We start from the raw sequence: 24,062 nt of genomic DNA, 5'->3' as shown, positions 1-24,062 counted from the left end.
AGGGACTACCGGGCATAGCCTTACTGACGAGTCCACCGGTAGTCCCGGGACGAAACGCTAAACTCTCTTTTCATCCGCCACAATAATATACGACCACATAAAACCAATAATAGAGAAGGAAAAATTAATACCAGATCACCAATTTGGATTCAGAAACAAACACTCCACTATAAAGCAAATGCACAGGCTCATTAACGAAATAATACCAGCATTAGAAAACAAACAATACTATACAGCCCTCTTTATGGACATAGAGAAAGCATTTGACAAAATAAACCACGAGAGCCTACTACAAACAATCAGGAAACAATTCCCAGAGCAAATATACCAATTAATAAAATCTTACTTAAGCAGCAGAACCTTCGTAATAAAAATCAAGGACATATACTCCGAAGTCAAAGACATCAAGGCAGGTGTTCCGCAAGGAAGCGTCTTAGGACCAATACTATACTCACTATACACGGTCAACATACCAACAACTACCAATAGCAAAATACTGACATTCACGGACGACACAGCTGTACTAGTCAGGCACACTAACCCAAAAACAGCAGTCAAATTACTACAAGAACATATCACAAAAATAGAAAAGTTGCTGCAAGATAAACAAATAAAAGCAAACCCCGATAAATGCAACCATATTACATTCACACTGCGAAAACAGGCACCACCAAAGATCCTACTGAACGGCACGCACATACCGCAACAAGGCAAATGAAATAGCTACGACTCCACATACATACTCAACTCACATGGAAACAGCATACTAAATCAATAATAGACAAAATAGACAACAAAGAGACAAATGTATTAGCTAACAAGTCGAAAATCCAAACTAAGTATAGAAAATAAATTAAAAATATACAAAACGATCATAAAACCAATCTGGCTGTACGGAATACCACTATGGGGGACAGCGGCAATGCGCCATATAAACAAAATAGAGACAGTACAAGCTAAAATTCTTAGAACAATAGTAAACGCCCCATGGATCTGGGAATACCAACGGTCAGAAAAGAAATTAGCAGATACGCAGGAAAATATAAAGAAAGAATAGGAATACATTCAAACCGACTAGCTGTGGAAGCGATCAACACCTCAAACATGGATAGAAGACTGAAAAGGAAACACCCAGCAGACCTCACAAAGGACACAACCTAACAAACACGAAGATGATATTTCACTGGGGGTAGCTACCCACATGATAATCAAACAGCTAAAAAATTCTACCAAATGTCCAAACTGGACAAATTATGAATGTAAAGAATTAAATAAAAAAAAAAGAAAATTCCTATGCAAGTTCGTAGGAGCTGCGACTGATCGACAGACTCCCAAGAATTGAATAGTCTTATCTCTATTTTTTAAAGCAGTTTTTTAAACAAATCCAAGTAATATTTTTTCGCATCTATAATTCGCTTCCAAGGGGCAAAAACTTCAATGAAAGTACAAAATCTGTAATCATGTATGACTTTTGCAAAAAACTATTGATGTAGATTAATTTCTCTAAAAAGTACATTTCTATGAAAGCGCCTGGATTTTTTTATATAAAGTAGTTTCCAGGATATGAGGACTTTATAGAGTTACGCTAAACTTTGATGATTTTTGTTACTGCTGTAAAATGAATCATCGCTACTAAAAAAAAGCATCTGTTAATGGTATCATCATTCTGTAAAAAGTTAATCAAACCACGGGGCCTTTCAAAACGCGAGACCGGGTTCCGGCGAATGCACTGAACCTGCCTTGCGCCGGCCCTGTAGACATACAAGTATAGGCATAGCTTTCTAGTCTAGTATAGTATAGGCTACCTTTCTTTCATTTCCTCTTTCTTTTCTTCTTTCCAAGATTTCCGTCAAGCGGCAAACCTTAATCTTACGAATAAAATTGTATTCAATTCTGCTAGATCGAAATATCTCTTTCCTTTCTTCCCTATTCTTTCGCATACGTTTCGGGTAATCTAAAGTGAACGAAGTCTGTATATAGCTCCGAAAGAGTTTCGGGCGATGCTTTATTCAAGTTCAGCGACTGATCAAAAACAGCGAAAAACAAGTTATCATTGTAAGTAATAGCTCAAATCACTTGGGTTGTTGTGGCAAGAAGTACGAAGACGTGTAATATCTATAAAGTGATCACCAAGTCTTGAGCAAAGCAGTTATAACGTTGGCCACATTTTCGATGCATCATGTGATTATAAAAAACCGAAATTACCTATAGAGTATTTAATATGGTGTAAGCTTTGCGTTGGGCATGATCCAAAGAAAAGATGAACGTTTAATGCGACGAAGACATTTTTTTCTAATGCAAACATGGATTGCGCCAGACACATTTTTAAGCTGTTGACATCCTTGGCAGCGTCTGTGCGAATGAGTACCATGGATAGTAAAAATTACAATGCGAGTATAAAGCTGATTATCAAATATCAGTCTAAACAGAAGAATGAACTAATACCTATTCGTGCAAAACGTGCGATAACATTAGTTATTTGTAATTTAAAGAATTTGAACGTTTTGATACGTAAATATTTTTTGCACATCCGTCGTTTAACGTAGAACATATCAACCCGTATTGCTTTCTTCAACACGCGAGGCGAATTAATCATCAAACGTGTTATGAACATTATTAATGAACACTTGTCTTTGTAAATGAATGTCGTATTTGAAGCTGAATTTGCGTTACGAAACAGGATTTCGGTGAAGGGTTCTAACACAAAATCATGAGCTATACGCATCATCCGATTTACGCATGTGGTATTTAAGGACATGATGCCTCTAGGCATCGGTGAAGGAGTTTCCGGAACGAGAGGATAGTTGGGCTGTTTCGAGGATATTGTATCTATTGGTAAATAGCAACAAGCACCAACCTCTATAGCTAGGTAACAGCCACTCCCTACCTTAGGCAGTACAATTGAAAAAAGCAGTTATCAATGTCAAATATGGTGGTGATGTGTGTCCATTTTGTGAGCGTGTTTTGCACTGACTGCAACCGTCTTTGTCGCTAAATCGCATTTACAAGTTTAAAAAACGTAACCATATGTCCATAAACATATACGGATGAAAAAACAAGATGATTTATCCGTGTGAAAATGGACAAGCATGTCAATTTGCTACTCGTTGAAAGTCAAAAGATTCCGTTGCACAATTATCCTGCCTGTCTTTGTGGAATCTTTCCAGACCGATTTCAATACAACTTAGCACTTACCGCTGTACAAAGTATATTTTCGACCGGTAACTAATATCAGAGAGATAAATGACAATTTCAAGCTTATCATTCTAGTTGTTCCCGTACTACTATTACACCATGCTATGGAGTACTCAGTTCAAGTAAAATTAGCATACACAAGAATCTGTAAGATTAGGGATCTTGCTCTGTTTGGTTGTAATCTAGCATATATGTATATACCTATGTATTTAAGCTTAGAGTTAGGGATCTGCAATGGTTGGTTGCACACTAGCATAGACAAGAATCTATTGAGTTCCACAAGAACTTATTTAATTGTACAATTCTACAGAAAAGTTCATATCTAATTTTCTATATAAGATAGGCAAGTATGAGAATGACAAAATCATGCAATAGTGAAACTAATTGTAACTAAAAGAGAAATTAACCGTTTACTATATCTTTTTTTCCCTTTTCCGTGCGGTTTTAGTCGGTGAGAGTCTGACACTATCCTGCCACTACCCCCAGAACAGTGACGGGGTGACCATGAGGATCTCCCAACATAAAAAAATTATATCGGATTCGGTGTTATTACAAAAGTATAAGTTACATGTTGGTAAAAGTTTCATAAGCTTTCGCGATCCAGCTGATTATTTGATTCATTTTAATCATTTTAGAACAATAATATCTTAAATAAACAGGACAGAGTAAATAGTAAGAAATGTATCTCTAGAAACCATTTATTACATATATATTGTTCATATATATTTTATTCTTAAGATTGCATCGGTTTATGCAGGGTGAGGCAGAAGAACATGTATATACGGTACCAGCGGACGTAAGGCGATGAAAAATAGGAAGGAATTATAAAATCTTCGTATGACACTTCGTCTTTGCGAAAATCGAGTTTGAAAATTTACTAAGTATATTGGAACATTGCTAATTCCAGACTAGGTAGAAGTAAATAATCAGATTATTCTAGATGTGAAAATAAATCGGAAATGTAGAATAAAATTTATTCACAAGACGGTTTGTTTTCGAAAAAGACAAATTTGCAAATCTAACACACATGTACACGAGGACAATTCTTAATTAAACGCGCTCAAATTCTATTTTCTTGAAAATTAAGTGGAAAAACTAATTGACAAATTTTATATCACACTTTTATTCATTTTCGCATGCAGAATAACCTTCTTCTCACTGTTTATTGCACTCGGTAATTAGCCAAATTCAAGTACACTCGACAAATATTCGAACTCATTTTTCTTGAAAACTAAGCCTCCTACTAGTTTTTTCCATAAGCAATTACCTTCATATAATACAATTACAGTATTATTTTCACAAATGAAATGCGTTAAAAGATTTTCTTATTATGAAACTTATTTACATTTATTACAGTTAATGAAATTATAAGAATCTTAAAAAAACGCTAATATAGTGATCACGGTCCTTTATATTCGAAATCATCATTGATACAATCGCACAAAATCATTCAAAATACCAATATTGCCTAAAAAAGATAATGTACACGGACTCCAGAATGCGCGGCTTATTCTATTACTATTACTTCTTCCGTTTTAATTTCTCTAATTCACTCTGTTGCACTGAAGCTTCGCCAAAGATTTCTTGCACCTAGCGATTAACGTTCTTCATCGTTCTTAATCTGTTGTTTTATTTGCAGTTTCGTTAAGAAAGATCTGTCTCTTCGTATTTCACGCATAGCACCTTTCATTTCTATTTTATTCTTGTACAACAATTTTTCTCTTTCACCTTTCTTCCTAGACAGTCTTCTGTTTCTTACCGTCATATTTGTATAGAATATACGAATCTAATATAAGAGTAAGTATAAAAAGATCCTTCAAAATATCTATTTCATTTTTAATACGACATCCAAGTAGTATTTCAGACATAAATATTGCACAAGTGATAGTTACAGGATGTCTGAAATCAGACGTTGGAAATATCAAAGAGATCAATTTGAAGAAAATAAGCTGAAAGAAAATGATGTTTATTAGAAGATTATGATTAATGCTGTTGAAAATATATTTTTAATATAATTATACGTTGAACATACTATATCTAAACCAGGGTAATTCTTCTTATTTTTCTCAAAGTCATGGTATTTTTCGTTGATTATTCCTTGTATAACAGATTTGGCATTCCATGGATTTAGATGAGTAAGATCGAATAAAAAAGGAGACTAACTGAAATAAATATATATAATATAATATGGATATAATACAAGTAACTAAATTTTATTAGAAAGTTATATATTACCTATCAATAATTTGGAGACCTTTAACTATACTTTCAACATCATTTCCTATAACATGATCATTTACGTGTTGTAACAAAAACAAAAATAAATTTGATAACTTTTCTTTATCTGTGTTACTTGGTGACCAATGATTATATTTAATTATACTATTTGCAATAATTGACTGGTAATCAACGTCGTAATTTTGCAAAAATTCTTGTAACTCTTCAAAAGTTTTTAGAACTTTATATGTGTAAAGTAATTCCTTCCTTGCATTCCCCATGACGTTATTCATTTTTAAAAGACCATCCCCAATTTCTTGTTCTCTAGTCTCACCATCCAATTTCATAACATTTGTTTTTGATTATCCTTTTGAACCATTTATCATATTGCTTTTGTTTAACTCCTTTTCTTCTTCGCTACAAGATTCTGACTCCTTTCGATAAGTTATCTCCTTCAGAACTTTCAGATCCTGAGATTTCACCGTTACAACCTTCAGCTAATTTCTTTTTGACAGAATTCTTTTTCTCTATCTTCCTTTCTTTCTTAATAAGGTCATTCATTGCAGTAGTATTTAATTGTTTATATCCCTGGATATTTATAGTCTCTTCATTATTTGAATCTGATTCTGCATCTTTAATTAAATTTTTTTCATCTGCTGGGACTTGGTCATTTATAGTTTCTAGCATAAAACCATCATCAACATTTGTGTTTAATCTCATTACTTATATTATTTACAAGTCCTTTCATTCTTGCCAGCTGATCTGCTTCTAAAGCTTCCAATTTCTCCTTTTCCTCTTTTACGATCTCTTCTTCAGATCTTAATTTATCTGACAATGTACCCTTAGCTTCAAACTTATGTACTGCAATATCATAATCATCAGCCTTTGTCTCGGTAGTTCTTTCTTTAACATTCTTATTAGTTGCTAAAACAATTGGAAGGAGATCCCTCCACTCAGAATCAAGTTTCTCCATTAAACTTACAGCTTCCTCACTAATTTTCTGCTTCTCGGCTTTGCGTTTCTTTGATTCCACTATAAGTTGATGTATCAGGTCTTTCCTAGACTCTTCAGACCTTGATATAGACAAAATACCACCACCAAAGTGAACTTCACCAACAAACTTATGATCCAGTTTGCCGGCTCCACTTTCATCATCGCTATAGTCATCTTCGCTTCTCGGGTCATCAAATTTTTCAATTTCCTCTAATGTCTAACCTCTATGCGTTAATATTTCGTTGTCATTCAAATTATAAATATTCTCTTTTTTATAAGCTCTCCTACGTTCTGCGATCTAGCCTAGGCTTTATCTTCTTTGTTCAGACACGAATTTCTTTCACCTATGCACCTATCTAAAAACAAATTATCCTTGTTTTTTAATTTGTACTCTTGAAGAAGCGTCTCTTTTTCCCCTCTTAATTGCTTTTGCACGAGATACACCTGGGAGACTTTCATCTGTCTTGCTCTTTCTACCCAATACATTTTGTTTGTTCCTATTTACATGCACCTCAAACAGGTTCGAGGATTTCTTCTTTTGTTCATTACGTTTTCGTTGGGAAACTTCCGATAATAACATCTTCTTTGCTTTAACCATTTTTATTTCCTGCCCTTAACGTATATATCTCCCAAATATTTTAATTTAATTTTAAGAAATTTTAATTTTGTATTATAATTATTGTTTCGTAATAACTTATTGTTCGACCGTTATCCCGGAGAAACGTGTTCGCTGTGTAACTCGTCAACGAGAGTCGCAAGATGTCGTCTCGATACGATAATCGACGCCACGAATCAACCGATCACCTATTTCAGTTAAGATAATAGGGGTGGTTTCAATGATTTTCACAGTTTAAATATCACTATTTATTTCCAACAACTTTTAAATGTGCGTTTAAATTAAGCGTTTGTGAATGTCGCGACCGAAGAGAAGTTGTAGTGTTATTCCCGTAAAGTTGATTGGAAGTGAGGAACGATGACGATAATGTCGAGGAGAAAAACTAGCGATGGGTTCTGCCTGCCCTCTACCAACTGTCGCTCGCAGGTAAAAGCGGCCTTCGAGTATCATACGTGAGAAGTCCGCTTTTCTCATGTTGAACTGTGATGAGCAATAACCACAAGGAGATTCTCGACCTGATGAATATATTCTATAAATTTGAGAAGGGCCTCGACAGTAAAGTGAAGAACGCTAGATTTTACGACGGCCATAGACTTGATCGTCGTAAAGAGAATTTTAAACGTGGCAATTAACGGTTCCTTGGGATTATTGTGGGTCCGTGCAAATATGTCGAAACAGCTGTTGAGCATCTTGGCCGAAGGATGCATTAGAATATATGTTCGGGTCACAGGACGTAACATATATTATTGCGAAATATATGTGGATCATAATTAACATCGTTTTTTAAATAAAGCGTATTTCTTTAAATGTTATAATCATGTACATTTATAAATATAAAGTACAATATTGAATTCATAACCTATCTTATTGAAAGAGAGATGTATTAGATTATCCAATGATCGTAAAGCTATAAAATCAGAATACGGTCTTATTGAAAGAAAGATGTATTAGATTATCCAATGAGCGTAAAGCTATAAAATCAGAATACGGTCTGTTTGTGATATTGCAAATTAAAATAAAGCGTCGTTATTCAATAACAATGTTGTCGAAGATTTTATTCGATAAGATTCTCTTCAAGTTTAAACGTGTTACCGATGCTCACGTGTATACGTATACTTCAGTTCGGAACTATTAGGAATCAGAAATCAAGACATTCTCACGGAATTGTCAAGATCTTATGAGTCATAGAAACACGTATATAAAATTTCTTTGAACATTGCTAATTCCATACTAGGTAGAAGTAAATAATCAGATTATTCTAGATGTGAAAATAAATCGGAAATGTAGAATGAAATTTATTCACAAGACGGTTTGCTTTCGAGAAAGATAAATTTGCAAATCTAACACACGTGTACACGAGGACAATTCTTAATTAAACGCGCTCAAATTCTATTTTCTTGAAAATTAAGCGGAAAAACTAATTGACAAATTTTATATCACACTTTTATTCATTTTCGCATGCAGAATAACCTTCTTCTCACTGTTTATTGCACTCGGTAATTAGCCAAATTCAAGTACACTCGACAAATATTCGAACTCGTTTTTCTTGAAAACTGAGCCTCGCACGTGATAATTTTATTCTGTGTTTCCTGCTAGATTTTTCCATAAGGAATTAGCTCCGTATAATACAATTACAGTATTGTTTTTACAAACGAAATCGGTTAAAAGATTTACTTATTATGAAACTGTTTATTTACATTTATTACAGTTAATGAAATTATAAGAACCTTAAAAAAAAACGCTAATATAGTGATTACGGTCCTTTATATCCGAAGTCATCGTTGATACAATCGCACAAAATCATTCAAAATACCAATATTGCCTAAGAGAGGTAATATACACGGACTCCGGAATGCGCGGCTTATTCTATTACTATTACTTCTTCCGTTTTAATTTCTCTAATTCACTCTGTTGCACTAAAGCTTCGCCAAAGATTTCTTGCACCTTGCGCTTAACGTTCTTCATCGTTCTTAATCTGTTGTTTTATTTGCAGTTTCGTTAAGAAAGATCTGTCTCTTCGTATTTCACGCATAGCACCTTTCATTTCTATTTTATTCTTGTACAACAATTTTTCTCTTTCACCTTTCTTCCTAGACAGTCTTCTGTTTCTTACCGTCATATTTGTATAGAATATACGAATCTAATATAAGAGTAAGTATAAAAAGATCCTTCAAAATATCTATTTCATTTTTAATACGACATCCAAGTAGTATTTCAGACATAAATATTGCACAAGTGATAGTTACAGGATGTCTGAAATCAGACGTTGGAAATATCAAAGAGATCAATTTGAAGAAAATAAGCTGAAAGAAAAAGATGTTTATTAGAAGATTATGATTAATGCTGTTGAAAATATATTTTTAATATAATTATACGTTGAACATACTATATCTAAACCAGGGTAATTCTTCTTATTTTTGTCAAAGTCATGGTGCTGATTATTCCTTGTATAACAGATTTGGCATTCCATGGATTTAGATGAGCAAGATCGGGTAAGAAAGGAGACTAACTGAAATAGATATGTATAATATAATATGGATATAATACAAGTAACTAAATTTTATTAGAAAGTTATATATTACCTATCAATAATTTGGAACACTGCTTCACAGAGCAATGGCGATGAGTCCTTCGGCTATAAAACTAATAGTTTATTCCGGAATATCGCAACATGGACAATTGTAGCTAGCTCAAAGACAGGTACGATTATTTGATTGCCCTATTGATTCGACTAGTGCTACGGTTTCCGCTCAAAACCTGCAGAAAACTTCACGGACACGTTTCTCGACTTATATGTGCGTTTGATATAACAATATAGACCCAGCATGTAAAAATCTAGTCAACTAGGAACGTTAGTGATATTATATTTTTGACAGGATTGGCGTGGAAATCCTAGTGTGTAAACGTTCCTGTTTGAACAGCCGTCCGACGCGATAAAGCACGGAAGTTTCTATCAAGTTCCTTTAATGATGGGAGTTACGGAAGTCTAATTTAGCGGTATAGCTGCTTGTGAGTATTCGAATTAAGATATTTTGCATAAATAATTGAGTATATCCAATTGTTTTATTGAATTGCGCAGTGTATGAAAATGCCACATTAGAAAGTACTTCTGTGTACCCTGAGTTGAACGATAATTGGAATACTCTCGCTCCGATCATATTTATGTACTATCGTAATACATCGCGAGCGAATTACATCAGTAGGGAATTACGATAATTCTATTTCAACGATCAGCCACTTAGCTCGGCTAGCTACAGAAAGCTCGGTGATGTGCGTATCAAATTCTCTTCGTGCTCTAATTGTAATTTGTTTTCCATTGAAATCATAAACAAAATATCAAATCTTTTTCAGATATATGGTGACGCTATAATTAAATTTCCTATGTACCGAGTAATCAAGTTATTCGATATGTATTCGAAATTCCCGGTATACTTTTATAAACTTGCTTTCCAAGGACGATATAGCTTTTATATGTTGAACGCCCATATACCATTTGGTAAAACTGTTTACTCTTCGTTTGTCTGGAAACACAATGAGGGCCATATTTTAAACGTTTTACGTGTCCTTCAGGTGTATGTCATCATGACGATCTGCAGTATCTTTTCTTCATAAAGAGCCGCTTCCTATACTTCAACAGCGACGCACCAGAAATCCCTATGGTGGAAATTTCTACCAGCATATGGTCGAATTTTGTTATGAATGGCGAACCGATCCGTAAGCACGATGGTCAAATCAGGAATGTATTATAAGGTGAGGTAGATTGGTATCTGAGCATGGCAATTTCCTGGAGCTGAATCTTCATCCATCGATCAAAATTGAGTTCTTTCCTGAGAATGGGAAAGATTGTTCCCTGCACTCTAGGTCTCAAATGCGATGAAACATTAAACAAAATAAATAAGAACCTATTTTTGTGATTGCTAATTCTATATTATATTATATTTTCAATAGAATATTACGCGTGTGCAACATCAATGGTTATTATTTTTCTAAATCAAATTAGAATGTGTAAATGAAATATGAGGAACGTATTACTATTTCTCGATTATCACTTTGCGGGATAATTAAATACAAATCATTCATACAAAAAGTTTAACGAATTAGAAGTCTTTTAATTACAGAAAATTTGCAGCTTTTAAAATAGATTACATAGATTTTTTACATAGATTAACAAGATATGTTTATGTGAACTTTTATATTTTTGGATCTGTTGATTGGAGTTTCACCATGGTTTCGCTGAGTTCCCAAAACTTTTTACCTTGAGATGGATTCTTTATTCCGTGAGGAAGTTCGGTTTCCTAAAATTAATGATATGTAGCAGTAAACAATATCATCGTTATTTAAGAAATGCTATTTGTAAACAAAAAATTGTGGCAAGTTTTGCTTACACGACAATCCGAAAAATATTTGCCAGAAATTCCACTAACTTCACTGGACACTGCAAGATGTATCGTTGTTTGCGCGCCCTGTTCGGCTGTTTTGCAAAATGTGTTCAGTAAAAAATTTAATCCCCAAGAAAATGGAGGTGGAACACTTTTCCAGATTCCAGTGCTTATTAGACCAGGATGCAGACAATTGGCTGTCACACCAGAACCTTCAAGACGTCGTGCTAATTCTAGTGTAAAAACGATGTTTGCATATTTGGAAACATAGTACAAATAGCCAGGCAAGGTCGTCGTTGGATTTACATTGTTTAAATTTAATCTCGCTAAGTAATACAGTCCCGATGCAACGACGATTATTCGACTTGGTTTCGATCGTTTTAGTAAGTCTGCAAAATAATTCTGCAAGTAGTATCTTAGGATGAAGAAGGAAATCGTTAAAAAAGAAATTGTCGTACCGATCAAAAGATGTGTAAGTAAGAATGGACCATAGTGATTTGTTGCCATAGTCATTTCCAGACCGTCTTCCGTCACTTTTTTTTTAAATAGGTCTGCAGTTCCTGCGTTATGAATTAATACATCCAACGTAGACTCTTCACGGTTTATTTGTTGCGCAAATTCTCTTACCGAAGTCAGTGACGACAAGTTTAACTCTCGAGCAACGATGTTCTCGTTGCCTGATTCCTTTATTAATTCCTCTATGAAACGACAAATTTGAATTGTGAAATAAAAAATATATAAAACAAAAAGGTTTTGTTCTTTAAATATATAGCGACTTCCAACATACATGTTCATATACATGCTGTATACATGCTGAAAATTTCGATACCTGTCGCTTGTTTCTACATAAACTGATATCGATAAAATTTTTAGCATATATATAACTGATATGAATGTTAAATATGTGTTATTTAAATTTTCATTACGAGCCCAGATAAAAAAGTTGAAAAATTCAATCTCTACCTTTTTCTTCGCGAGCAATTACAATTTTTCAAAATCTTTTTTGTACGTCATTTAATAAACTGATCCTTTTAATTTCTCAAAAACCCAGGTCGTTGATCCAATTTTAAAAAAGTTACTTAGTTTCAAAGGTTGTTGCAACAGTTGTGGAAGTCTCTGCTTATAATTATATTAACAACTTAAAATTATCTATTAGTATCATATTAATATATCATTTTTCCTCTAAATAGCTTTTTACAGTTTTGTAGTTAAGTGCTAACCAAGTTACAATTAGCAATACAAATGATTTCAAAGATTTAATGTCTATCTATAGTATAAACATAATCGTCTTACTTAATTGGAATACATTCGTAATTGATTATATTGCCTCATCTTTAACAAATCCTAAGGACTTTCTGTTTATTTAAAACGCAATAGAACTTGAACAATGATGGTGATTTAATTCTATTATGATAAAAGTAAGGTTTAAGATGAACCTTTTAATTTGTTCGCTGACTCCATATTTCGACAGGCCATGATCAATCTCGCTCCTCTTTTCGCGATATCTTTTGCAGTTTCTTTTCCAATGCCGGATGTACATCCAGTGATTATAACAGTCTTTCCATCCATTCTGTTCTTACTCTTGCAAACTCCGAACGTGTACTGAATGAAAAAGTGGACCGCCGAAAAGAACAAAAATACAGCAAGCAATGCAGCTGCAGCCAGATACAACGTCGTGCAATGTAGCATTTTTGCTAACATGAGCTAAATGGATAGTATATAAATTGCCAATATATTATAATAACATTTATTGAAATGTAATGAAGAAAAAATATTGCGAAGAAAATTTACATAGACAATATAGATATAAAACATGTGTTAATTCAATTAGAATCTGGAGGCTTTATACAATTTTCAGATCTCGATGGACTTAACAAATTATGAAAAACAAAATTTTCTTCCCATATACATATGTTTATACTTGAGAACCGGAAATTTTATTCTTTTGCGACATATGCAGCTAGTAAAAAGTTGACGACCATGAACGCGAACGATTAGAGACACTGACAGTATGACGTTCTACCTGAAAGAATAAGTTGTACAAAGTAACGTGTAAAATAGCTGCTCTTTTTAGAATGTAGTATCCTAATATTAAAATTTCGTTTCATGAAACTTGTGCACCTGTGCATATCTTGTTACGGTAACGCACGTATATGCGATAAAACATTTTCTTCATACTTACATACTTTCCAATTATATGTAAATTATTCTGTACAAAATTATGAAATTTATATATAATTTCATGAAAATTATTAAATGGAGTAATTAATTTTACAATTTGTATTCATCTACAGGCGTAGATAGCTATTTTACTTGCAATAAATGAAACAATAGAATATATTAATGTGATTATAGTCGAATGAGAACGGTAGACGAATTTCAAAAGAACAGCGTTAAAAGTGTCAAGCAGTGAGCACAAAAAGCCGGCAGAAAAATTCTGTTAATTTAACGTTGAATTATACTCACACCAGTCGCTACCAAATTTTCATTCAGACCGGCTCAAGAGTCACCGTTTCTGGTGAAGTGTTGCCTCTGTACTGACATTGCGATACGTGACCCTGCACCAAGCATTACCCCACTCTCTCTTCGTAGAGAACAGTGATGAGAGAGTGGCTTTTACAAACCTTAATGTCAAGTTTCTCGTAGCCTCGTTTTGAAAAGGAGCTCGTTACATTTTTCAATCCCGAACGTCTTGAATATATATGTATACGCATTCACGTAGTTAGTCCATGTCAAGTGTGTTTCTCTTTGCCTTTACAATGTCGAATGTAGTCAAATAGCATGCGTTTTTGTTTTATCGTCTTTTCAGATCAGTGTGACGATTTTCAAAGATAAAAACTCTGTGTCGAGTGAAACATTATAGTATAAAGTGTTTTCTATTTTTATTTAAGTGCCACTTTCCTCCAATATCAATCGTTTCAAACTGATGATCCCTTAAACGTTAGCATAAAGTGTCGCCTGTGTTAATATTCATTATAACGTAAAAAAATCTTGCACGCATTTAAACATTTAAATATTCATATTTATGACGTAGTGAATATGAATTAGAGCGATCATATACAATTAGGAGTATACGAAACGAGTATTATTACACGAAGAAGTTATCACTAAACGTTTCGTTGAAGTTATGTGAAAGTAAAAGTACATAAAAATTTTATGATTGTAACTAGTATATCTATATCATACGTGGAGAATTAATGTACATCATCTTAAAAAAAAATAAAGCGACAAGTATCCGAATTAGTTCTATGGTAATTGTATTTATTTAGTATCATTGGCACTGTTTCTCTATTTTTACTTTTTTCTGAACATTATGCGATCGAAGTTTGTGCATCGTTTATTTGGTTTTTTGCAAATTGCTTGGATTCCACAGTGTTGTCTATGATCTCCGACGTTAGGTTGGATATTCGCAGGTCTTTCAGCTTTATCGTGCTCTCAAGGTACGCAAGCTTGTGATTTAGAGTGCAGATAATATCGTCGATCTTCCGGATTTTTCGTCTTAATTGCGCGTATACGTGACGAGGAACAGCGTCTTCTTCGTTGATATTCTCCGATGTTCTTTGTGTTCTAGACGCCTCGGCATCTTCTTTCACTTTAACAGGTAGAAAAATATGTGGAAATTCTTTCGCACAGGAATTCGTCTATATACTAACATCTTTTAATTTTGGTAGGTATACATACAACTTACACGAATTTTGATTCTCTAATTGAAACTTTATATTTTGAAAGTAATTCCAAGTGTATAGCCAACTTATGAGCCATTCCAATATAAAGTAGAACATTTCTTTGGCGCGTGTAAATATTGATCTCTTACAATCAAGAGCCTTCAAAATTGGGTGACCAGTAGGACTTGACATTGATTTCTTTGATAACTTTGCCATAACTTTTATATTATTGCCTAAACAAAGTATTATAAACTTTGGAAACATTATGATTAAATTCCTATCAATATGTATCTAATGTTTGTATTACCTTCTTCGATAGAGTCATTTTGTGGTAGGTCCTGAAGATTCCGGGGCTCAATTCCATCTTTTATAATTTTCTTTCTTATTTCTAATAACATATTTTCAGCAGCTCCAGGATGACAGTTTACTAACTGATTAATAACATTTTTAGTTAATTTCATATCAATTTTATTTAGTACTTTTCGATTTAACACTTTCCAATTTTCTATCTTCGTAGTTAAACTGTTGGCTGGTACGTAATTATGGAGGTCAACATAGCGAGGATAATACATTTTAAGGATTTCCGCTATTATTACTAAGGAACAGGTTTCCTTATTATTTTAATTACAAGAAGCTAAATGAATTTCGGAATAATTGTTTCGTGCTATAACTACCAGCATCCGAAAGGTCTCTAGATAAATTCTTTGTTGATTTTGAAAGTGGAATCTTAGAGATCCATGCGTACAATTCTTCTACTTGATTTTTGGTATCCTTCTTATTTTCTTCGGCCATTTCTGTATGTATGATAGATATTTGTGTTACTATATTCTGAAATTAATTTAATAAACGCAATAGAAGAGATACAAGGTTGCATCGAAGATATTTTTTCTACAATGTGCAAAATTTTGCACTATACATTGATATAAGTCGTAGAAGAATTTATTAGTACGATAAATCTTATTTTTTGATGGTATTCGTTCGAAATATTTAGTTAAAAATCGTCATAAAATTGACATTTTTCTTTTATTTGAAGTTGGATCCTACTATATAGAATCATTTTTTGATCATTTTTTTAATTAAACACATACTTCGCATCGATAAAAGGATTTTTCACGGATTGTCTCGAGGAAATGCAAGATTTCCAAAATTTTGATTCATAATGGCAGAATTTAATAGATAGTAAGTAGATAATAGCAGATAGATGTAAAAAAATGTACAGAAATTTTGATTTAAAGGTATAACCACAAATTTATATAGCAACACAAAATATCCCTAGTATAAAAATCCCAGTTGTTCTTCGTTCATGCATGTTGCCAAACCTTGCACCGAAAGTTTCACTGTATTTAGTAACCTGTATTGTTGCAAAGTAATTGTCATGGCTTCGGAACGATATAGCTTCTCGTTAACGACTTTCAGGTAAATGTTGTCATTTCTTATAAGAATTCTTTGACTTCAACAAATAAATTCAACTTCATAATTAATATCGTCCACTTCCTATGGTTTAATAAATTAGTAAAAGTTCTCATTAACCTAACCTACAAATGAAATACATTTATCAGTTTACAGGATTTATTATTGAATATACATTAACAAGAAAGCAAATTTTTTCATATACTTTTATTTATCTAAGGCTGGTTATAAAAATTAATATTACTCAATCTATTCTCTTATTGAAAACAAATTGATTTCAATGGAGTATATAATGACTCGTCAAATATCTATATAGAATAAGTTTCAAAACGTAAATATCTCACAATATACTTTGTTACACAGCCCATCTGGAAAACTGGTGCAGATAGAATATGCTTTAGCTGCAGTTGCTGCTGGAGCTGCTAGTGTTGGTATCAGGGCATCAAATGGAGTTGTTCTTGCTACAGAAAACAAACACAAATCAATATTGTACGATGAACACAGCGTGCAGAAAGTAGAAATGATTACGAAACATATTGGTATGGTCTACAGTGGGATGGGTCCAGATTACAGATTATTAGTAAAACAAGCACGTAAAATTGCACAGCAGTATCAGCTCATTTATCAAGAACCGATACCTACTGCGCAATTGGTGCAAAGAGTTGCCACGCTCATGCAAGAATACACGCAGTCTGGGTAAATATCATTTAAACAATTTTTTAATTTGTTGAATATTCAATACTACTAATATATTGCAAAACTATAGAGGAGTCAGACCCTTTGGAGTCTCTTTGCTAATTTGTGGCTGGGATAATGGGAAGCCATGTTTATATCAATGCGATCCTTCTGGTGCATTCTTTGCATGGAAGGCTACAGCAATGGGCAAAAACTTTGTAAATGGAAAAGTATTCCTCGAGAAGAGATATAGCAAAAGTTTGGAACTGGACGATGCTGTCCATACTGCGATTTTAACTTTGAAAGAAGGATTCGAAGGGCAGATGACTGCGGATAATATAGAAGTTGGTATTTGTGATGCAAATGGTTTCAGAAGATTGGAACCCTCCAATGTCAAGGATTACCTTGCCAATATTCCTTAACTAATTCCTTATATTACGTTGTTACAGTAATCTTCACACGATCTAAGGCGAATAAACTAGATTCTTATAATGAAATGTTTTATTGAAAATAAAGTTATTAATCCTTTATTTGTGACGTGTATATGGAAAAGTTCTTTTTTTATTTCTGAAAGGTCGATATATTTTTTATTTATTGGGAATTCATTAGAAGAAGATTATTAAAATAATTTTAAAGATATAAAATTTGTGGCCAATTAAAATCATATGTTGCATAGAATTCGTTCGTTAGATTCGATTTTTGAATTATATGAGGAAAATATAATACTTCTCTGATAGAGCGCGCCACGAGCATTCATGTTGGTTGGGCGCGATCGTGCGCAAATGTGAACGAGTTTTCGTAGTCGGTGCGCGGCCGGCCGGTTGGTTTATTTCGTGTGTTGTTGCGTAGTGCTGTCAGTTTTCGGTGGTATTTAGTGTTGTCAAAAAATCGAGCAGAACACGTGACGGCCTCATCGGGCTATTTCTCAACGGATGTGCGTAGGTAAGCTCGCATTTCATTGCAATTAAAGTGCGTTTCGTGATGCTCATCTTGCCACTCGCAGTCTTGCTTCATCCCGATTACCGCAGTATTGTATGTACTTGTTTTCGATATCGAATATATATTCCGATCAGAGTTTTACTTTTACACGTGTTAATCTTCGCATTCGATACAAGATCGTATCTATCGAAAATGCAAAATTATTAGTAACTGTCGATAACGGTCGTTTATCGAATCGCGTGTTCGTCGCGTTGCCGGTTGTTTGTTTATGTCAGCCATTAGTCACGATCGGTCGTGGAAATATTATTTATTATTTACTTATGCGTACTCGTCTTTTGCAAAGGTCGCAGTAGTATGTTGAAATTATTTACGTGTAATGTTCTCGTCAGATCTAACACCTAATTTCTTAGAGGCAAGCAGTATACATAATACGTATGAGCCTCTTAGAAACCGGACTATTCAACTCCACTCTTTATAAGTTTCTCCATTTCATTACTTGAATACGTGATTAGTATTGAATTTTTGAAAGAAACAAATTATCTATTTCCATGATTTCATTTACCACAAGAAAATGATATATATTCCGAATACTTAAAAAATTCGAAACTCGTTTTTTTACTTTTCAATTTGTGGAGTTAATCAATATCGCTTCTTTATTCTTCTTTAAATTTATATTACTAAGATGACGAATTGTATTAGTAGATTTCTTTTTATCGTATTTCATTTATCTTTAATTACGCAAAACTAGAAAGAAGCATAACAAGATGTAAATCTCATTAGGTCTATGAATGTTAGAATTAATTATCATGGATTCTCGATATTTATGTTTATTTTTATATTAGCAGAATATTACGTCAGTTTATGAATCGCAAATTCGCGTTTTCTAGAGGACAGGCCGCGGGCCTATAATAATTTGAAATCACGAATCCCGGCTAATCCCCGATCATCCCTCGGTTTCTATCTATCCTTGTCTCGCTGCTATACCCTCTCTTTTTCTTACTAACTCACTTTTCCAAGCGTCGTCTGCATTCGAAACGAACAATACCAGACTTTAATATGACGCATCCGCAGACGCGTTTCCACGAGTAACGTCGGCTTTCATTTACTGGTGCTCGAACAGTGTTTCCACGTTGGTACTTGAAGATTTCCGCGGACAATCATGCCCGTCCAAAGTAAGAGAGGGAATTGCGAGGGTGAAAGAGATGGCTAAAGAGAGACACACAGTCTCGCGAAGACGAAGGCTTGGCTGTGCTGGTTGCATGGTTTGCAATTTTAATGTCGGCATTACAAGAGGCCAGTCAGTTCTTCCCTTCCAGCTGGCGAAAACGCTGAATTTACATTTCCGCTTTTGCGGAGAATCGCAAGCGTGCCGATGTCGCTTATTAAAAATTCTAAAAAGCCATCGAGCTCTCCCTCTTTCCATTCTATATTCTTCGGCTTTTGTCTCGGTCTATTGGTCTCTTGATGTCGCCACTTCTTTCCTTTCTGTCTTCTGCCTCTTCGATCTGAGTGTCTTCGAGATCCGGCACCTTCAGATCTACCATCTTCGTTTAACACAGTCGCTGGTTGTTGCTCATTATACGGGAGGGAATAAGACTATAATGACGCAAATAAAAATTGTCAGAATTTTAATTCAATCATGTATTTCTTAAAAATATTTTTTAAAATCATCATTTATTTAGTTTCATGCTGGAAGATACAGGGTGTCGGAAATATTGGCGAGAGAAGTAGAGATAGAAAAGAAGTTTAGTAGAATGAATTTTTTTTTTTTATTCTAGAGTTTCTTTCCTTTTTATTCTAGACGTTTGTTCTAGACGACCTTCTTTTATTCTAATAAAAATTGGCTGAGAATGAAATTCCTTCTAAGTAATATATATATATATTATATATATATATATATATATAAGTTACTTGTAGTAATATATTTTAATATATTATAACTTATATATATATATATATATATATATATATAGAAGTCGTGTTTAATGCTTTTCGGACTTTTGCTTCCGAAAGTTGGGGACATCTGTCGCGACAGTTTGAACCGTACTAGGGTCTAATTACGGGCATTTTTTTATCCTTTTACTCCTTCTCTTTCATTCCTTCTTTATCAGAGGTCAGCCAGTTGGACTTTACGCGCGAGACAAACAATATGAGAGTGAAATTACACGCTGGTTAATTGCGTGTTAGGTATGCAAGACGCGATCCGCTTGCACGAAAAACGTAATGAGCGTTGACACTTTTGCGGACGGTAGCATAATACCGATTCGATCGTGTCCGCATTTGTTCCTTTGTAACATTCTGCATAATCGACATACCGATTAGTTCATTGGATAATTTTGAAAGTTGGATTCTGACGAACGTAACGCAGTTTGACTATATTTATTAACTAACTATATTTTTGCAAAATGTCGTTTTTCGGTGCTTCACCCTGTATTTGTAAAAAATGTATATTCTGAATTTATATTCTGAAATATTACGTTTTGAAACTTCAAAATTCTCGATACGAAATTGTTAGAATTAATCTCCGTTTAAATATCACATTTTATCAAATTTATAAAATATCAAATTTATGAAACATTAAGTACTTGAATCCAGCTCGTTGAAATACGAATAAAATAATAATTATATGTTGCTTTCACGCGCTAAAAGTTTCGTTTATTATTTTACTATGTAATATCAGTTGATTAATGTTTAATTAAAACCACGAGAAACGTTCATTTTTCTCGCCACGTACATTAACGAGTCACGAGTCAGTGAAGCGAAAGGATTTTCGTCGACAAGTAAATGAACTTTGCCATCGTCCCCTTTTTCCACGGACGTTAGTAGGTATCCAAAGCTATAATACAACGTATCTATATATCTATATATTTAGAGCTATACTATATGTATAATGTACACCGATCTAGTAGAACAAGTTCTTAAACTATGTCAGTGGTGTTCGTGTCCGAGAAGCTTCGGTTTAAATAATCGCGCGGTTAGTTCGATAACGATCATTCCAACTCCTCTCGTTACGGTTATAGTTGGCGATATTAGGTATTCGCTGTTTATTTGACACGTTGTCTGCATTGCAGTGACTACCGATATCGAATAAACGTACAAATAGGAGGCTGTTATTCACACGTGTTCGACACTCGGACTCTCGTAACGTTGTCCACGACGCAAAGTGGAATATTAGGCCACGTAAATAGAGAATTCGTCATCGATGGCTGACTGAAGTGGTTGTTGAAAATCAATCATCAATTACTATATAATCCTATAATACGAACAGCTTCGAATCTCTTCTGCCAATTAAACATTCGAAATTTTTTCAAGCGAATGTACTGTGGAAGAATAGCAACGAAGTTCTCGATTCATCGACTCAATCTTGTCCCCTCCTGTCTTTGCGTTCTTAATCATTTATTCCTGCAAAAAAGTTGCAATGTCACGGAGAGCCATCTGTCGCATCCTGTAGGTTTTTACTAGCGAGAAAGGTAGGTAGGTAGGTAGGTAGGAAGGAAGGAAGGAAGGAAGGAAGGAAAGAGGAAGAACGCAAGACAAGCAATTTAGTCAGACATTTTCGCCGGCGTCTCGCTTCTTCTCGGATGTGTCTACTTTCCACGTTTCGAAGCTTCACCGACGCTGAAGATAGATGGGGAATACACACAGAGAAAATGATAAAAGATTCCTACGATACTTCTTCAAGGTTAGACAGCATTTTCCCTGAAGAATCGTAGGTCTGATTTAACGCATCTTTTACGCGTTCTTTCGTTGCTTGATTTTTAATGAACTAATCTAGTCATCGGCAAAATTACTCGTAGAATATCTATTCTCTATTTAATTGAAACCTAGTTCAATGTGGTCGACAGGGAACCAAAACTACGGTGTACAGAAACCAAAATGGCCCGACATGTAACAAACAGGGCACGATTCCTGAAACGTTTCATTGAATCTCCGGTAAACCGATGGTCCATATATTTTCGACGTAGCTCGTGCGAGTAAAATATAATAGGCAGAACGTGTCCTTCTTCGTTGCAAGCGCAGCTAGCCGAGATGTCTTTGTCTCTGTTTGACGAGAAACGGCATTCGGCCGAGCGATCAAAGCTTCCAGGAGCTGACAAGCCCCGGATGACGTCGATCGCTTCGGTTTCCCGTCGTCGCAAGCTCCGATGAACAGCTTTTTTCATCCCGGCTTGCACAAGCCGCCCTGCAGAAGCTCGTTTTCCCTTTTCACTGTGTGGGAGACCGTGCCCTCCCTCTCGGTCCACGGATAAAATTAGATCGTTGCCCGATCTATCTTCTCGCGCCATTTTTCTAGCTCTAGCGGTTTTGCTCGCACACGTTCACCTTGCTTGCTAGCTCTGTTCCCTTCTAGTTTGTTCGCCGTGGGAACACCGAGTTCGTGCAGACCAATGATTGGACTTGTTATCGATAAAAAAAAAGTTCTCTCGATGAACTTTTGTTGATCGTTTGGTGAATAGGTATCATAGAAACAGGTACACTAGCGTCCATAAGTATTTGCACATTTCGAAATTATTGCGAACGTGTGAAATACAATGAATCTAAGAGACGTAGAAAAGAAAAGTAAAACGAAATGCTAATACTGTTTCAAAATATTTCGAGTAAGCAGCACGATAGATTCATAGAAGTTGACCGCAAATGTTGCAATACTTTGGTGTATCATTGTGTGGGCATGAATGGTTGCGTATACGAAATCAAACTAATTTTCGCTGTATGAGCGCGATGCAGATCACTCGCGTTACCAGGGAATTCCTTTTAACGTTCAAGGTGTCTTCGTCTTTGTCCTGGGAAACATAACTTCGTCCAAGAATACAATGAGCGGCGAACATCGTGGAATGTAATTAAGCCGGAGTTACTGACGGAACACGGCTGATGTCAAATTATGGGGTTGCCTTACCCTCTCCTTCCCTCTCGCCCTAGTTCGTCATACTGATTTATTTCCTGCCAACCAATAGCTTCTGACGTTTTGCGGCGCACGTTCCATCCTTTTGTGTCCAATATCTTGGGAATTCTGTGTATCTGAAACTTTCCTCAATGACGATGAAAATATTTTTCTAATTTTCATATTTTTCCACGGAGTTATTAAGTGCTTTGTTATAATATATAAGTGCTTTGAGTTATTTAAATTATCGAACAGAGTTACGCGGAAACGAGCATAGAGGTTTTAGATAGAGCGAAGAATGAAATTTCTCCGCTCACGTTTAGACGAGTTTGCTAGTGCAACGTAGTCACTAATACTGAAACCATACGGTAACCGACGTGCAATCAATACTATCGTCGCTCGAACGTTATTTCATACTACCTCAATAATCACTAGCACGCGCCAAGTTATTTTCGAGAACGTGTCATTTTAATTGAGATACGGGAATTTCGGAAGCTCTATGGAATTCCTTTGATTTCCCAGATTGCGAATAATGAAAAAGAAACGAGTAGCAACGATCTTAAAGAATCTTTCCAAATTTACCAAGTTAATCATTACATTTCAACCTGAAAATCTTCGTTGCTTCTCTTTTACTTAAAAAATGCATTAGCCATTCGCCATCGAGGAAAGGAACTTTTCTTAATTACGGAGAAAAATTGCTCGGCATTTTGAGACTCGCGTTCCTCGGATCGTAATTATTCCGTAACTCCATTGTCGCGCTTGAATCACGTCTACCGGTTTATTTTTGTCTTGACTTTGCTCCATTATTCAACAATATTTCCATAACTATCGCTCTCGTGCGCAGCAATTTCGAATTTTCTACGAATTCCCTTGCTATAGCTATATTTTCTAAAAGAGTAGGGCAATTTCAATCACATTCGTAAGAGTCATGGTCGATTATTCGACTCGCGTTGGATGTAAATGACGAGAAAAAGTCGTGCTTTTAACTGCACGCCGTCCGCCCCTGAATTATAGCAGTTTCGCTGGAAAGTTCTCAAACAACACATCGTTCGCTCGAGTATGTGTTCCCGGCGCTCATATACGAACGAATAGGT

At 34.8% G+C, this 24,062-nt stretch overlaps 6 protein-coding genes and 1 pseudogene across 10 annotated transcripts in view; 3 read left to right on the top strand and 4 right to left on the bottom strand.

The window, feature by feature from the left end:
* Positions 1-4,488: 4,488 nt before the first annotated feature.
* LOC100741115 lies at positions 4,489-7,420 on the bottom strand (annotated as a pseudogene).
* Positions 7,421-8,768: 1,348 nt separating this feature from the next.
* On the bottom strand, positions 8,769-9,507 carry LOC117152237 (nucleolar protein 14 homolog). The gene is made up of 2 exons (XM_033323260.1): positions 9,408-9,507; positions 8,769-9,324 (listed from the first exon to the last, which is right to left on the bottom strand). The coding sequence occupies exons 1-2, from the start codon at positions 9,489-9,491 to the stop codon at positions 9,112-9,114; spliced, it is 297 nt and encodes a 98-aa protein (XP_033179151.1). The 5' UTR covers positions 9,492-9,507; the 3' UTR covers positions 8,769-9,111.
* A 403-nt stretch (positions 9,508-9,910) lies between these two features.
* On the top strand, positions 9,911-11,405 carry LOC105681386. Of its 2 annotated transcripts, XM_033323259.1 has the most exons (4): positions 9,911-10,030; positions 10,101-10,295; positions 10,373-10,517; positions 10,592-11,405. In XM_033323259.1, exons 2-4 carry the CDS (start codon positions 10,290-10,292, stop codon positions 10,768-10,770), a joined length of 330 nt encoding a protein of 109 aa, XP_033179150.1. In that variant the 5' UTR covers positions 9,911-10,030; positions 10,101-10,289; the 3' UTR covers positions 10,771-11,405. The 2 variants fall into 2 exon arrangements, 1 of the variants encoding a protein (XP_033179150.1); XR_004462551.1 differs by having other exon boundaries at positions 10,101-10,291; positions 10,373-10,728.
* Positions 11,110-14,288, bottom strand: LOC100740997 (retinol dehydrogenase 14). 4 transcript variants are annotated; one of them, XM_012390782.3, is made up of 5 exons: positions 14,025-14,288; positions 12,837-13,104; positions 11,859-12,098; positions 11,407-11,789; positions 11,110-11,316 (listed from the first exon to the last, which is right to left on the bottom strand). In XM_012390782.3, exons 1-5 carry the CDS (start codon positions 14,112-14,114, stop codon positions 11,212-11,214), a joined length of 1,086 nt encoding a protein of 361 aa, XP_012246205.2. In that variant the 5' UTR covers positions 14,115-14,288; the 3' UTR covers positions 11,110-11,211. The 4 variants fall into 4 exon arrangements, with proteins under 4 accessions (XP_012246205.2, XP_033179147.1, XP_033179145.1 ...); XM_033323256.1 differs by lacking the exon at positions 14,025-14,288 and adding an exon at positions 13,867-13,999 and having other exon boundaries at positions 11,212-11,316; positions 12,837-13,002; XM_033323254.1 differs by lacking the exon at positions 14,025-14,288 and adding an exon at positions 13,869-13,987 and having other exon boundaries at positions 11,212-11,316.
* A 304-nt stretch (positions 14,289-14,592) lies between these two features.
* Positions 14,593-15,892, bottom strand: LOC100741478. Its single transcript, XM_012390785.3, has 4 exons — positions 15,740-15,892; positions 15,373-15,660; positions 15,089-15,298; positions 14,593-14,992 (listed from the first exon to the last, which is right to left on the bottom strand). The coding sequence occupies exons 1-4, from the start codon at positions 15,855-15,857 to the stop codon at positions 14,712-14,714; spliced, it is 897 nt and encodes a 298-aa protein (XP_012246208.1). The 5' UTR covers positions 15,858-15,892; the 3' UTR covers positions 14,593-14,711.
* A 467-nt stretch (positions 15,893-16,359) lies between these two features.
* LOC100740755 (proteasome subunit alpha type-2) lies at positions 16,360-17,647 on the top strand. Its single transcript, XM_003492837.4, has 3 exons — positions 16,360-16,481; positions 16,839-17,171; positions 17,242-17,647. The coding sequence occupies exons 1-3, from the start codon at positions 16,369-16,371 to the stop codon at positions 17,570-17,572; spliced, it is 777 nt and encodes a 258-aa protein (XP_003492885.2). The 5' UTR covers positions 16,360-16,368; the 3' UTR covers positions 17,573-17,647.
* A 132-nt stretch (positions 17,648-17,779) lies between these two features.
* LOC117152234 (nuclear pore complex protein DDB_G0274915-like) overlaps positions 17,780-24,062 on the top strand; it is a 28,561-nt gene continuing 22,278 nt past the window's right edge. Inside the window, exon 1 of the mRNA XM_033323252.1 lies at positions 17,780-18,092. Coding sequence (XP_033179143.1) covers positions 18,083-18,092 — 10 coding nt within the window. The 5' untranslated portion in view covers positions 17,780-18,082. The remainder of the gene's footprint in view (positions 18,093-24,062) is intronic.

The sequence above is a fragment of the Bombus impatiens genome, unplaced genomic scaffold (assembly GCF_000188095.3).
Source record: "Bombus impatiens unplaced genomic scaffold, BIMP_2.2 scf_0872, whole genome shotgun sequence".
Lineage (NCBI taxonomy): Eukaryota > Metazoa > Arthropoda > Insecta > Hymenoptera > Apidae > Bombus > Bombus impatiens.
Note: the sequence above shows the minus strand (reverse complement) of the source record. Positions and strands in the feature narration are given on the sequence as shown.

Excerpts from the sequence above, each read along its gene's own strand:
- LOC100741478 (XM_012390785.3), bottom strand. The coding sequence starts at position 15,857 with ATGGCCGAAGAAAATAAGAAGGATACCAAAAATCAAGTAGAAGAATTG. Across the intron at positions 15,299-15,372 it reads AAATGACTCTATCGAAGAAG|GCAATAATATAAAAGTTATG; the intron begins GTAATACAAACA and ends TACTTTGTTTAG. Across the intron at positions 14,993-15,088 it reads ATTAGAGAATCAAAATTCGT|TGAAAGAAGATGCCGAGGCG; the intron begins GTAAGTTGTATG and ends TACCTGTTAAAG.
- LOC105681386 (XM_033323259.1), top strand. Across the intron at positions 10,518-10,591 it reads GAACGCCCATATACCATTTG|GTGTATGTCATCATGACGAT; the intron begins GTAAAACTGTTT and ends CGTGTCCTTCAG.
- LOC100740755 (XM_003492837.4), top strand. The coding sequence starts at position 16,369 with ATGCATGTTGCCAAACCTTGCACCGAAAGTTTCACTGTATTTAGTAAC. Across the intron at positions 16,482-16,838 it reads TTCTCGTTAACGACTTTCAG|CCCATCTGGAAAACTGGTGC; the intron begins GTAAATGTTGTC and ends TTTGTTACACAG. Across the intron at positions 17,172-17,241 it reads CAAGAATACACGCAGTCTGG|AGGAGTCAGACCCTTTGGAG; the intron begins GTAAATATCATT and ends GCAAAACTATAG.
- LOC100740997 (XM_012390782.3), bottom strand. The coding sequence starts at position 14,114 with ATGCGTATACATATATATTCAAGACGTTCGGGATTGAAAAATGTAACG. Across the intron at positions 13,105-14,024 it reads ACGAGAAACTTGACATTAAG|CTCATGTTAGCAAAAATGCT; the intron begins GTTTGTAAAAGC and ends CTATCCATTTAG. Across the intron at positions 12,099-12,836 it reads GTCAGCGAACAAATTAAAAG|AGGAATTAATAAAGGAATCA; the intron begins GTTCATCTTAAA and ends GTCGTTTCATAG.
- LOC117152237 (XM_033323260.1), bottom strand. The coding sequence starts at position 9,491 with ATGGAATGCCAAATCTGTTATACAAGGAATAATCAGCACCATGACTTT. Across the intron at positions 9,325-9,407 it reads ATTACCCTGGTTTAGATATA|CTTATTTTCTTCAAATTGAT; the intron begins GTATGTTCAACG and ends TTTTTCTTTCAG.